We start from the raw sequence: 13,188 nt of genomic DNA, 5'->3' as shown, positions 1-13,188 counted from the left end.
GGTGGCTGCCGCCGCGCGGCCCCTCCTGCGCCCGCTCCGCCCCGCGAGGGCGCGGGAAGCGGAGGCCGGGCCGCCTTACCGGCGCGGCCGCGGCCCTCGGGCAAACGCTGCGGAGCCCCGAGCGCGGCCCCACGGGCGGGCGAGCGAGCGACGGCGCAGAGCGGCGGCTGCTGCCACCGCCCGGCTGCCGCCACCGCCCGGCTGCCGAGGCGCGGGGCGACGGCGGCTCCGCCGGTGCCGCGCGCGGGCAGGCTCCGTGCGGCCGGCCGCCTCCCTCGCCCCCAACCCCGCTCCCCGTCGGAGGGAAGGCAGGCAGAGCAGCACTGCTTGCCGGTACCTAAGGCCGCACCCCGCTGGAGCAAGAGGGAAGCGGCTCTGTGCCTGGATTTCAAGGCCGGGCAGAGTCAGGTGAACGCTCGGTTCCAGGTGAGCGGAGCAAGTTCTTCAGCAGTCACCCGGCAGAACCGGAGACGGTCACGGACCCAGAACAGGACAGCAGCCAAGGGAACATACATCAGCTTTCCCTGCTAATTACAGCCCACTGCTAATTAATAATAAACTCATCAGTCGAAGCGACTGCTATTTAGTGCCCATTTTTTCAGGCTGCACAGCAACTAGTCAATTAGAGGAATGTTAACCTGCACTAGGATAACGAAGGTAAAAAGAAACGTGTCGCCACAGGCATTGCAGATGATGTTAATTTAAAAGAGATAAAATGCAACATTTTTGGTCACTGTAGTATTATTTCATTCAGGCAAAGCAAAAATGGGAGGGAGTGCAAGAGGCTTGGGGACATGCAGAACGGATGGAATTATCCCCAGGATCCACAAAACAATACACCTGAGAAAATACTGCCCCACTGGGTTTTTTTTATTCCCTCTTAAATGGCTTCTCATAGAAAAGGATTGTATACAAGAATACTCCTGTACAGAAATCCCTTATATCTACCAAACAATCTTGCTGAATATTCCAAATGGTTCCAAGAAAATATCTCTTAATAAGCACAGGAACGTAAATCACTTTCTGCATCTATCAAAATTCTCACTTAGGAAAAAGCGGCATAATATTTAAACTAATATTGGAAATGAGATGTTTACTGTTCTTGGAGGATCATTCCTTGATCACAGGTAAGAAATCTTTATATAAAAACATCAATAAAAATATTGCAATATTGATAAATTCCTACAACGCTGCAATTCGTAATTTCACTCCATATAGGGTGCTGCAGTAACTACGTAACATCTGTTACTAGACTTACCTGTGATGTAACATTAAAAACCTGTCTACATGGTTGGTTTTGGTTTAGTTTTGAGGCAGACCTCGGTTCACTCTTCCTGAAGTCCAAAGTGGTGGGAGGCCCAAGAGCTTTGATCTGAAAGCGCTGTGTCCTGTGCAGGGTTTGAGTGCACTGCCTTTAGATCAGAGCTAGCCAGTGTCCACATACCTTGGAGCTTTGCTAAAGCCAGAACAGGTCTACCCATAAGAAAAGAAACTAGTCGGATACGCAACATCCTTCAAAAACGCACAGGTGTCAGAAAGGGTCATCCACTCTGATTTTCACCCCTAAATCAAGGTAAAGTGTGCTCCTTATATGAGTTACTACTTCAAGCGCTCTACCGGCTATATGCTGTTCTCTTGATCTGCTTCTAAGCAGTTGTCCAAGTAACAATGTTAACCCAGCCCAATACTGAGTGTTAGCTCTTCAAATCAAAACAAAAGCTCTGCCTGCCTGCGTGCTTTGTGCAGGCAGAGCAAAATGTGTTACCTACCATTTACAATGTAGTTTTCGAATAACCTCTTACTCCTATCAAATAAAATAATCACAACCTGTACTATGTTCTCTAGCTACTGACAAGGTAGATTTAAGTGCCATCTGCACAGCTGAAAGTATTAACTAAAGCTCACAAAAAATAACAAACGGGAGAAAAAATAAACTATCACAAGGGAGTACACATCAAATACTTCATTGTTAAGCATCTGTATGCTGCAATTACCAAGACGGAGCAGTGATGCAAGCCTTTGCCATCAACAGTATGTAATTTCAGAAAAATGCAGAGAAAACAGCCCACGCATTTTGAAAGATGAACATACAAGGAAACACCTGAAAGAACAGATCAAAACCCATCCTTGTAGGGTAGTTTCATAAGTCTCTGAAGTCAAGATTTGGAGATACGGTTATTTTGTGACCTAAGCTTCACAGTCAGGCAGATCTTCTCTCCCCACCTCAAAAGATTCTTTGCTGATTGACAATAGTTCACGCAGCTCTTTGTTTTCAAGCTGCAAAATCAATATTTTTGCTGAAATAGAAATGAGCTAATTCACAATTAAAGGACTATAATAGAAGTGAGCTAATTCACAATTAAAGGACCATAATCTTTAAATAGTCCTGCTCCTTCACAGCTCAATAAAACACTGGTTTTGTAACATAAGCATTAATACAGTGCTAGCAAGAGGAGAACCACATCATTTAAAGCTTATCTTTTGCTTCTGGCTTCATATATATAATACAAACATCAAGAACCTGAAAATAAAACAGATCATGTTCTGCATTTCCTGAGCCCACCCCCAAATTTTTGACTGTTATAAATCCTGGACACAAACATAGAAAGTCCAAAGTAAGTCTAGAGACACCCAAAGCTTGATCTAACCTTAGCAATCGTATCTGTTCTTACCTCCAACTGAGCTAGTTTCTCCTGAACTTTAAAGAACTGATCATCATCGACTTGCATAGCTTTTCTCATCACCTCTCCCATCTCACATATTCTGTCTATTTGACTTTCAATTTCCTGAAAGACATAAAAATGATATATTCAATATGTTCAGGCAAAAGCAGCAGTAATGATTTCTCTCTTCTAAAAAAATTACTTTCATTTTCTTGATTTTGGATTATTTCCCTGTTTTGAATTTTAATCCTTTCCTCCCAAGTGCTTGCAATCCTCTCTAATTTGTATAATATTTAAAGATGAAAACACGTACCTTATCATCCATTATCAGGAGTCATCAATGAAAACAGTGAATAGAATAAGGTACCTTACTTACTAAAATGGAAGTAATTTCAAGTGTGACAAGGACTGAGACAACAGACTCAGGTTCATGTGAATATGGTTAGTATGCAGCAAATTTTATATTGCTTCATTAGGAAAGCCTGACCCTGAATTGGTAAGAATGCCAAATACAAAAGCAAATGAGGTTTCAAGACTAATTAACAGTGTGAAGTAAAGAGCCTCATCTCTGAAGGAAGCCAAGCCAGGAAAACTAAAATAAGTTAAGACCAGAACCTCCTGAGGCAGTTTTTACAGAATCTGTCTAGATACAGCTCTAATCCTTTGGTGGAAGATGCATTTTGTTGAAGCTCAGAAATGCACATATAATGAACACTGAAAAATTCCAACATGTAATGTAGCAACAACTCCTGTTTGAAGAGCATTCCATTTCAAAATACAGTATTCAGAGAGCAACTCAAATGTGCAAACACAAAAATGTCAGTAATTGGCAACAAGTAGCAAGATAAGAATTTGGAAGCTTTTGAAGCATTTTAACATAACATAAACATATGAGGTTATCACAAAGCACTTTGGGGAATATGAGATAATGTTATAGGGTGAAGTTTCTTTTCTCTAAGTGTCAGTAGGTATTCCACTGCCTCTGGAAGATAAATGTATCACCAGAGCAGGGAATTCAGTTTTGAATACCATTATTCAGAAAATATGTGAACAAATTAGAGCATCTAGGAGAGAGCGGGAAGAACAAGAAAGATTTAATCTGAGAAGAATGATTTTTTTTTTTTCTTCTAAACAGAAAGATGGTTATAATAAGAATATAGCTCTTTAAAAGATATTTAAAGGCCGTTACTGTTCTCCAAGTGGTGGGTAGGAGAAAAAACTCATGGAGTTAATCTGAAGTACAGAAGATTTTGCCTAGATATCAAGATAGTCTAGGTACATTCCATCAAAGGTTTCTCCAGAGCCTTTTCAGCTCTGCATTTCCATGCCATTAAAATGGAGCAAAAGCAGTGCCAGAGGAAAATATTAGAAGTTTTGTTCAAACGTCAAGTCTTGATAAACGGAGCGATTAATGTACCTAAGCAAGCACTGGAAGCAAGACATTGCTACACTACCTAACTTCAGAGAACTGAAGCAACACAAAACAGAGGACTAATGAGTTGCCACATATCAGCGCAAAGAGACATGTGCAAAGAATTAGGCTGGCTCCAATTCCAATTAAAAAAACAAGATAGGAGTTGTCATTAGGTTGAACCAGCTTGCTGTTCTCTAATCACATAAAAATGCATCTTAACAAAAGCCTAGCTTAATTCATAAGACTTAAATAGAGATTTAATGTTGTTATTATTATATTGTTATTAGACACCTAAACATAAAACAGGTGGCAGTTATCAGTAGCCACACCTTAGAGTTCCAAAGTCACTGCAACAAACACGGACAAAGGGACCCTTTTAGGCCACTGCACAGAGTATCCGGATTTAAAAACATCTGGGAGTGATGATTTCTTAAGAATTAAGCATATTGCAGCTCACAGAGATTTAGGAGGTTCTTCTCCCTTCGTTACAATTACTGAACGGGAACAGTAATAACTTTGATGTCTTTGACTTTACTGTAGAGAATCATGTACATTAAGCTTAACCCAGGGAATTCACCACCTAGTGAATAAAGAACAAGCTTTCACCTGGGCTGTGAAAGGGTTATGCTTTTCAGCGTCCTCTGTGATAACTGTTACAACCTGTGTGCTGTAAAAGGAACAGAGAAAAAAAATACCAGCAAAGAGAGACAAGAGTTTCAGAAAATGTATTTTGGAGCACATGTTCCATGAATGGAAACCAAGGTTGTATGAAAGCAAGCGAGAGACAGGGAACAGGGGTCTTAAGCCCCCCTTCTGTCTCCATCCCACCTTACCAAAGAATTAGCCTGATGAACTTTCAACACTGGTTCAGCATCTTCACCTTTTCTCCCTTGCAAAAGCTGTAACATCTGCTTTCTGTATTTGCTCATGATAAGCTCTAACGCATCTTGGTGCTCCTCCAGTGAGATCCATAGCTCTGCAAAATACAGTACGTCATTGCCACAAACTACATGGAATTTTTCACGGCAATGACAGCAGGTGCCCAGAGGTACTCGGTACCAGCTGCTCGCTCGATTCGTGCTACCCCACCACTCACTCCCCTTGACAGCGCAGCCCTGGGACTCCGGCCCGGGGCGGCTGGCTGTCCGGACCTCTCGGCTAGCCCAGAAACCATCCCGACGCCGGCAGCCGCTTCCACACCGAGGCACCCTGCGACTCTGACAGAAGCAAAACAGATGCGTTCCCCGGCTCGGCCCCCCCACCCCGAGCCCCCTCCCGCCACGAAGCGCGCAGCCTCCCCCAGCACGCCCCCCCGGGAGCCCCTCTGCACACACCCCCCCAGCACTCCCCCCACCCCCCCTCGATTTCCCCCAGTGCACCGCCCAGCACGGCCCCGGGGCCTCCCAACACCCTCCGCCAACATCCCCTCCGGCTCCCCCACCCCTCCGCCAACACCGACACCCCAAGTCCCCGCCCCACCAGCGCCCCGGGGCCCCGCCGGCAGGCCGCCCCCCCCCAGCTCGGTCGCCGCGGGGGGCAGGCTCACCCCTGTTCTCCTGCTGCAGGTCGCGGATCTGCGTGTTCTCCTGGGACAGGAGCACGTGCGGCCGCAGCCGGGACGGGTCGGCCCGCTCCGCCGCGGCGCCCTGGCCCTGCTGAGACACGGCTGTCGGTCCGGCCGCCTCGCCGCCCGCGCGCCGGCCCGCCCGCCGCCCGCCCTCACCTTCTCGGCCCACGCCGCGCCCGCCTCTCTCATGGCGGCCACGCGCTGGTGTAGGACGGCGGACTGGTCGATGAGCGACTCGGCGGCGGTGTCGTGCTCCTTCAGCCGCTCCAGCAGCGTCTTCGCGTCCGTCAGGATCTTCTCGATGGTGCAGGTCATGGCGGGCGCCGAGGCGAGCAGCGCTCCTCACCTCCGCGGCGGCGGAGGCCCCATGCCCGGCCGCGCAGCTCCGCACCGGCGGCGCCCGCCCGCCCCTGGCCGCCGCCTTCGCCGCCGCCGGGCGCGGGCAGACGCGAGCCCGCGGGCCGGGGACGCCGCGCGCCCGCTTACGCACGCCCCTCACCGCTTCCGGCCGCGGCCCTCGCGCCGCCCGTGCGCAGGCGCGGGCCGGCGCTCGAGCGCCGCTCCAGCGGCGCGCGAGGGGCCGCCTGGCGGAGCGCGGGCGCCAGCGGCGCCCCGGCCCCGCGGCCAGCGGGAGGGGCGGGGCGGGGCGGGGCAGGCGGCCCGGCGGGGCGGGGCGGGGCGGGCTGCCCGCCGCTTCCCGGAGCCGGCAGGGCCCTGGCTAACCGCGCCGTGTCCAGGGGAGCACTGGGAGCCCTCGTGCTTTTTCGTGGCGTTGGGTGGCTTTGCGGGGAGGGGAGACCATCCCCTCCCCTCCCGGGAAACTGCGGTAGTCCGCATCAGGTGACGTCCTCGGCCCTTGGGCGTGCAGTCACTGGCGGCAGCCTGGCGCTGCGCGTTCTTTCTGAGCCAGAACTCGTACGCGCACAAAGGTTCGTGCTCCGTGCCCGGGCTCTCTCGGGGGAAGCCCAGGTGGAAAGCCTCCGGTTCAAACGAACGCTGCTCTGTGCGGCGCAGTCTGTTTGCAGAAGGGCATAGATCCTTGACCCGAGGGGCTTCTGGTTATCTTTTAAAATACTCCCTTAAACAGCGTGCGATAAATTCTGGGCTGAGATCTGTTGAGCTGTCATCTTATCTAATATTCTTGTTTGTCCCCTTCAACAGTAAACATCCTCTACTCAAGTTAAAATAACAAGCTTTGTAATGCTGACTTGCTGCTTTGATATTTATTTGCTAACTGAAGCTACTGTTAGTGATCTCTGATGTCCTTGATGCTTTGCTTAACTTCATGCCACAAAGCTTTTTTATTTACTATTACCAACTTTATTAATAATGTTTTCAACAATAATGTTTTAACAGGACTCCCTTTGACTTGGGTCATCTTTCAAGTTTAAATCCCCATTCAGACAGACACATAGGAAAAATCTGGGATGCTTTATAAGATAAATGTTTCTTCGTGATCCCAGAGATAATCAACCCTAGTGCAGAAGTGCTGCATAAGATAATTCTATATAAGCAACAATTTAAAAACATTCATACAATCCAGAAGAGAATAGAGTAAGCAGCTGCATTTGGAGTATTTCATCAGAATTGGATTACTGAGTAAAGTATGAGATACATTTTGCAAATTTGGGAAATGTAATGCTGCTTTATAGTAACGTCTGTGGAACTAAAGGTCTAGAACATGATTTAGAGCACATTTTACCTTCTGGTCCTTCCTTATTTTTCTTCTTATTGGAGAATACTAAAAAGTTAAGACAACTCATTATCAGAATTCCTTTTTCATAATGGGTGATTCATGAACATTTGGAAAACTGACAAATATTAGTCTTTACCATCCTGGTTACGGAACAAGTTGGCAAAAGATTGCCCTGTCCTAAGACAGACATGACATCCCTAAGTTGTAGCCAATGCCTTTTCCCCCTGTTCTGCTGTCTGTCCCCACTGTTATATCCTCAAATGACCCTACCTGTGCGGTTCAGCACCTACTGTTGCTTCTCTCTGCTCATACTCCAAACTGTGTGGCTGCCTTTAAAGCCTCTGCCAGTACATTAACTTTTGCAGAGCCTTTGAGCAGCCACACAGGAGTAGGCCTGATACAGCTACATGGAATGGTATATGTGTACCAGTTCAGTATCTTCCTGTTTTTTCACTTCATTCAACCTAAGGAAGTTCTGCAAAATCAAACATGCAATCTCTGAGGTTCCACTTAATTCAGCTTTACAGCACAGAGGCACTCAATGAGTCATTTAGAAACGCAGCACTGGAAATTGCAATTCAGATCTACTAGGAAGTCAGCTAAAGGAACTACCTGTTTGTGCAGTGTGAAGGATCACTACACCTCAGCAGAATCTGCACTGGTACGTCTGAATCTCTGGCCTGTTCTTTTCCTTGCGTTTATACTTATGATTTAACACTCACTTTTCTCTGGCTTCAGAGATAACATCCTGGCCTTTTCATGCCAAGTAGAGACAAGCAAGGGAGATGAGGGCCAGCAGTGCTGTATCAGAATTTCATTTCAGGATCCGTGCAGTCCCTCTGTGGGATTCTGGCTGCTTGAAATAAAATTGCAGAATGAGAAGAAGATAGGAGTCTATGATACTACCGGCACACAGCGCTTAGTCTTGTGTTCTCACTCAAGGATGTGGCTCACCCCCTCTCCAGCAGATCTTTTGACACAGAATCATTTGTTCAACTTCCAAAGGACAGTAGAATAAGCTAGTGTGGCGCCAGGACGCAGATCGGATCCCAGTAGGACAAAGCTCCTTGATTTAAATGCTGGGAATGCTTGTCACCAAAACTTCTAGTATGTAGCAAGAGAGCTTAAACAAATCAGCGGATGAGCATTTTCTGAGTAGTGGTGTCTTGTAATTCCTTTGGCTTATCACATCAATTCTGCATAAACTGAAGAGAATGTATAAATTTGGCCTCTCAAACTTTTTAGTGTTTAACTTCAATTCGATTAAACACTTATGTATGTGTACAAAGTGAAAAATGAGGTTACAGAGGTTAATGCTTTAATGCTTTTAATAACTCTTAACCACATGGCTGTATTTTGTCAAACAGAACATGGATTTGTTCTAGCAGGAAAAGTATACGCTAGATAGAAGCATATTGAGGCTCTCCAAAACAGCAAAGCTGCTACAGAACCAAAACCATTTCTAGGCCATCTTTGAAAAATCATAAATAGTATTTCTGTGATGGAATAAATACATAGCATTTCAGAATATAGCTGAGGAGGTTCTTGCTCATAGTGGGAAAATAAAAAAGAAAAGAAATCTAGACAGACCAAAAGCACAGAAAAAGTTGAAGAGATTGGTAACAGATACAGCACAGAATCCTGAGCACAACATAGTATCTGTTTCAGGCATCAGTACTGACCATGTTAAAACAATGTGCACCAGGTAATGCCCGTAACTCAGCCAGAAACTGGCAGTGGAGTAAATGATGGATAATAATGCACAGAGGAATTGACTGGTAGAAAATGGTAACATCTGTGACAGATCGAGTGGCATCTAAATGCTGGAAGTAGATAAAAGAATAAAGGACAAGTTTCTAGAATAATTCTTGGGTTTTGGGCAAAATCGTGTTAATTGTAAGCGTGGTCAGCACAGCCTGAAAAATTTTGGCTAAGTCTCTCAAAGCACAAGCCTCACATAGTAATGCAGCAGACACTAGCTTTTCAAAAGTTAAAGGTGACATTTCTTATTTCCACTACGAGTCCTTCCTGGAAAAACTTGGTGTCTAACAGACACATATTTCAGCAGCTACAGCTTGTTTAAAAAGCAAAACAGACCTCTCTCACACCACACACCCCAACGCTTTTTGACTGCTCGCTTTTAAAATTAAGTGATGGTATTAACACAATCATCAGCTACTGTCACAGTTTCACTGGTATTGCCCTCAACAAAATCTGTAGCGCAGAGACTCGCAAACCAGGAGGCCAAGTGAATCCTCTTCTTGCACTTCGTAGCCTATACTTCAAGGTGGATTACTGTTGCATGAAACGGAGTCATTCTGTGACAAAAGTTATTAGCGAGAAATGCGGTCGTATTGTTCATCTTAATTATCCTGCTTTGATAAATCTTGGAGAGTCACCCATTGCACCGCAGCACTCACACTTATGAGTCTAATACTCTTTTTACTATTAAAACAAATGTCCTTAAGATGGAATCCAGGCTGGAAAAAAGAGAAAACATTATCATTGATAAATGGATATAACCAGCTATTTCAGTCTCTCACCAGCAAGACTCCACCGCTGATAAAATGCTGACCAAGGGATTCCACAACAATTATTTTGTAATGCTTAATACAGAGTGTCAAGATATTCTGCTTTATGGAAATCAGGTCCAGGACTTGGCTTCTCTTTGCTGTACCTACGAAGAAGTACAGTCATTTAAGAATCTCAATGCTTAAGGTTACATTTACCAGTATTCTCTATGAACTATCAATTCTGAGATCATTGCAGGAGATTGTAATCAAGCTTTAGTTGGTATCTTTACTTTCTTCCACATTGTGCCTTGCTGAATATTGATGCACTGGAGCATTTTATTGACAAGTCCTGGTCTTCCTGCCAAGGGGAAACACATAGATCTGGCACAGGGTATTGACCTGTGGAGATGTAAGGACACCCATACATTTTGTTGGTGTTGAATGGATGGGCTTATTAGTACTGTTCTGCCTTAAGGTAGTGAGACTGCCCTGCATACCAAGCTTAAGAGAATGCACAGAAGAAACAAGAACATTTTGTAGGGTGTTTTGAGATTTTCAAGTAAGTTTAAAGCAGTTTGGCTCTTGCATTAAAATTTAACCTAAGTCAAGTGTTTAGCTCTTCAAGATGCGTGAAACGCCTGTAAGCAAATGCATAGTGAACCTAACAACTTCATGATTAAGAAAAAAAATAAGTCTTAAAAAGATCAAAATTGGTTTTCCTCACTGATCTGATATGGTCTCCCATTATTTCATCCCATGAAAACATTTAAGAACTTAATGAGAACTTTCATCTTCTCCTGAATTATTTCTCTTCTAATTTGACTATGATGATTTGTCTGATATATTTGATGCAAAACAGAAGAGTATCTATATTACCTAACACTAAACCACCTGAATGAACTCATGCTCTACAATGCTAAATGGGAGCTGTTCACTGCATAGATCCCCCTGTCACCCCTTTGGGAAGAATAGTTGAATAATTTCCTATTTGAACACTATATAAATTCAGGTTGAAAGGTGCTGCCTGATGAAATTTCCCTGGCTAGTCTCACTCTCATTCCTCTGCTGAAACATACAGTTTTTCTCTGTAAAGACTATTTCTCTATTTTTTGCAAATAACTGTACTGCTTTAAAAAGCCACATGTAGGGAAGATAAAAGTTTTGCAAACCAGTGCTCAAAGGAAATGACACACAAACCTTGTTGCTTGAAGCTACAAAAATGAGTACATGTTTAAAACCTACAGAAGGGGGGGGGGGGAAGTACTGGGTGAACTTGTAGTACAAACAGCATCTTTTTTTATGTTTTGTTTCATCAGTAGAAGTATTACATTGGATCTTAAGCACTTCAGGCTGGCTGGGGCCCCATCCAACAGAAGCCATGCATGTATGCAGAAAAAGATAGTCCCTGACCTACTACACTCACATTCTTAACGTTTCAAGTGAACCAACCACGGTTCTCTCTCTGCTGCAGGCAAAATAGGCAAATAATGACAACAAAACAAGCACGTTTCTCAAGATTCAAGGTGAATTACATTTTAGGCAAATAACAACATAAACCAAACAAAGTCATCTTTGACAGACACTCCCATGCCTCTTCTGTTCTTTGCAACCCTCCTCGTCACTGATGCCTATATACAGTTTAGTACCGTTCCCACACAGGCTTCATTTGCCTGTCCTCAAGTTTTGCATCCAAATTGTTGGTGAATGTGCTGAATACAACAAGGGACAATTTCCTACTACTGTAGCTTCTGGACCTGATACTATCTTGGAACATGTGATCCGACAATCAAAACCACCACATACAACAGATATGCATCCTATTCAAATTAAATCTTTCTCTCTGTTGAGAGTCAGGAGTGCAAGATAGGCCAACATGCAAAAGTGCTAGTCACAAGGCTTTGCGCTGTTTCTCACCCAGGGCTTAGGTTCATCCATGCCATGCAGAAAATCCTAACAGTGCAGAAGATTAAGAAATAATCCAGAAGAGAGGGTGAACAGAAAGCTTGCAGTTTTGTCATGAGTTCCTTAACAAACTGTAAATGCAAGTAGCTCTCAGAACACACATTTTTCGGCATGTATTTGTCTGCCAGTGTATTTTATGCTCTAAAACATTTTATTTCTCTAAAACAAAAATAGGTGAAGATTAAGTTACATCATTTTAATACATAAGCTGTATTGTTAATACTCGACTTTCTTTAATATTCTTCAGAACAGTTTACTAACAGGAGAGACTTAATTCTATAATGAAATAATCTATATTTCAATATAACCTTTAACTCACATATAACAACAATTACTGTAATTAGCAATTAGTTTTCCAAAGGCTCCCAGTTGTTTAGTATTTGACTCTTGCTTTCATCATTTAATGATTTACAGTAATGAGCTGGAACATCAGTATTTTGTACTGAAATGGCCAAAATAGTTGGCCAGGCATCATTGCCCTCATGTGACAGATCTCAGATGTTTTTGTGAAAAGTTAGCCAAGAGCAATAGACCATGCCATCACTTCTGTTTCATTTTTACTGAAAAACAACAAAGTGACCATAATGACTTGTAGTCAGAGTCTCAGTAGCTTTTGAAGGACTGTTACTTTGCTGAGATTCTGCCCTTTAAGTTTTGTTTGACAAATGCTTTATAAATGAGCAGAAGAGGTGGTTTATGTTTCATTAATGAGGCTGATAGTGGTTAATTACTGAAGTTACGTAAACAATCCAATACCAGATCAAGCCAAATGGGTCAGTTATGTAGAGAAGATCCAGCTGGAGTAGATATGATTTCCTTTAACTATTTGGATACCAAACAAATTACAGAGATCTAGAATCTCTAGTTCAGATGAACAAAGAATTCTGCGTAGTTTGAAAATTAATCCTCTCAACAGATAGCGATCTAGGGAAGCTCTTTCTTGATCTGCAGTTTCAGCACTCATCAAATTCTTAGACCTAACTGCATAAAGGCAGACATTCTGTGTAGATAAGATTGCACAGAAGCTCATAGTTTACACTAATGATGGAAATGAGGCTGCAAAAGCTGTGCAATGCAAGGTGTTCAGGTCAGACTGATGTCATCAGATCTAATTATTTTCTATGGAAAACAAGTGTGTCTCTTACTCTCCACTTCAGTGGCACTTCTAGATTTTGGCTCGTGACATGAACTTGTTCAGCTAATATTTTCAGGCAGTATCTATAAATAACATTTTGTTTAACCACCTCTACTAAAGCATGCTTAAAGTTATTTCCTTTGCCCATTAAAACGGTCCTTTGCACATGAAAATGGCACTAGGCATGTTACTGATCAGAGTCTATCAGTGTTCTACAAAACTGACATATGTAAGGAAA

The 13,188-nt window shown here is 44.0% G+C and overlaps 1 protein-coding gene across 1 annotated transcript; it reads right to left on the bottom strand.

Annotated features, from left to right (window-relative positions):
- Positions 1-680: 680 nt before the first annotated feature.
- On the bottom strand, positions 681-6,107 carry SIKE1 (suppressor of IKBKE 1). Its single transcript, XM_075055093.1, is given in 5 exon segments — positions 681-2,277; positions 2,673-2,786; positions 4,911-5,053; positions 5,624-5,785; positions 5,788-6,107. Coding segments are annotated over 5 exon segments (681 nt in total). The 5' UTR covers positions 5,960-6,107; the 3' UTR covers positions 681-2,187.
- Between the last annotated feature and the right edge of the window lie 7,081 nt (positions 6,108-13,188).

Source organism: Buteo buteo, chromosome 23 (genome assembly GCF_964188355.1).
Source record: "Buteo buteo chromosome 23, bButBut1.hap1.1, whole genome shotgun sequence".
NCBI classification, from domain to species: Eukaryota; Metazoa; Chordata; class Aves; order Accipitriformes; family Accipitridae; genus Buteo; species Buteo buteo.
This window is presented reverse-complemented; position numbering and strand designations above follow the sequence as displayed.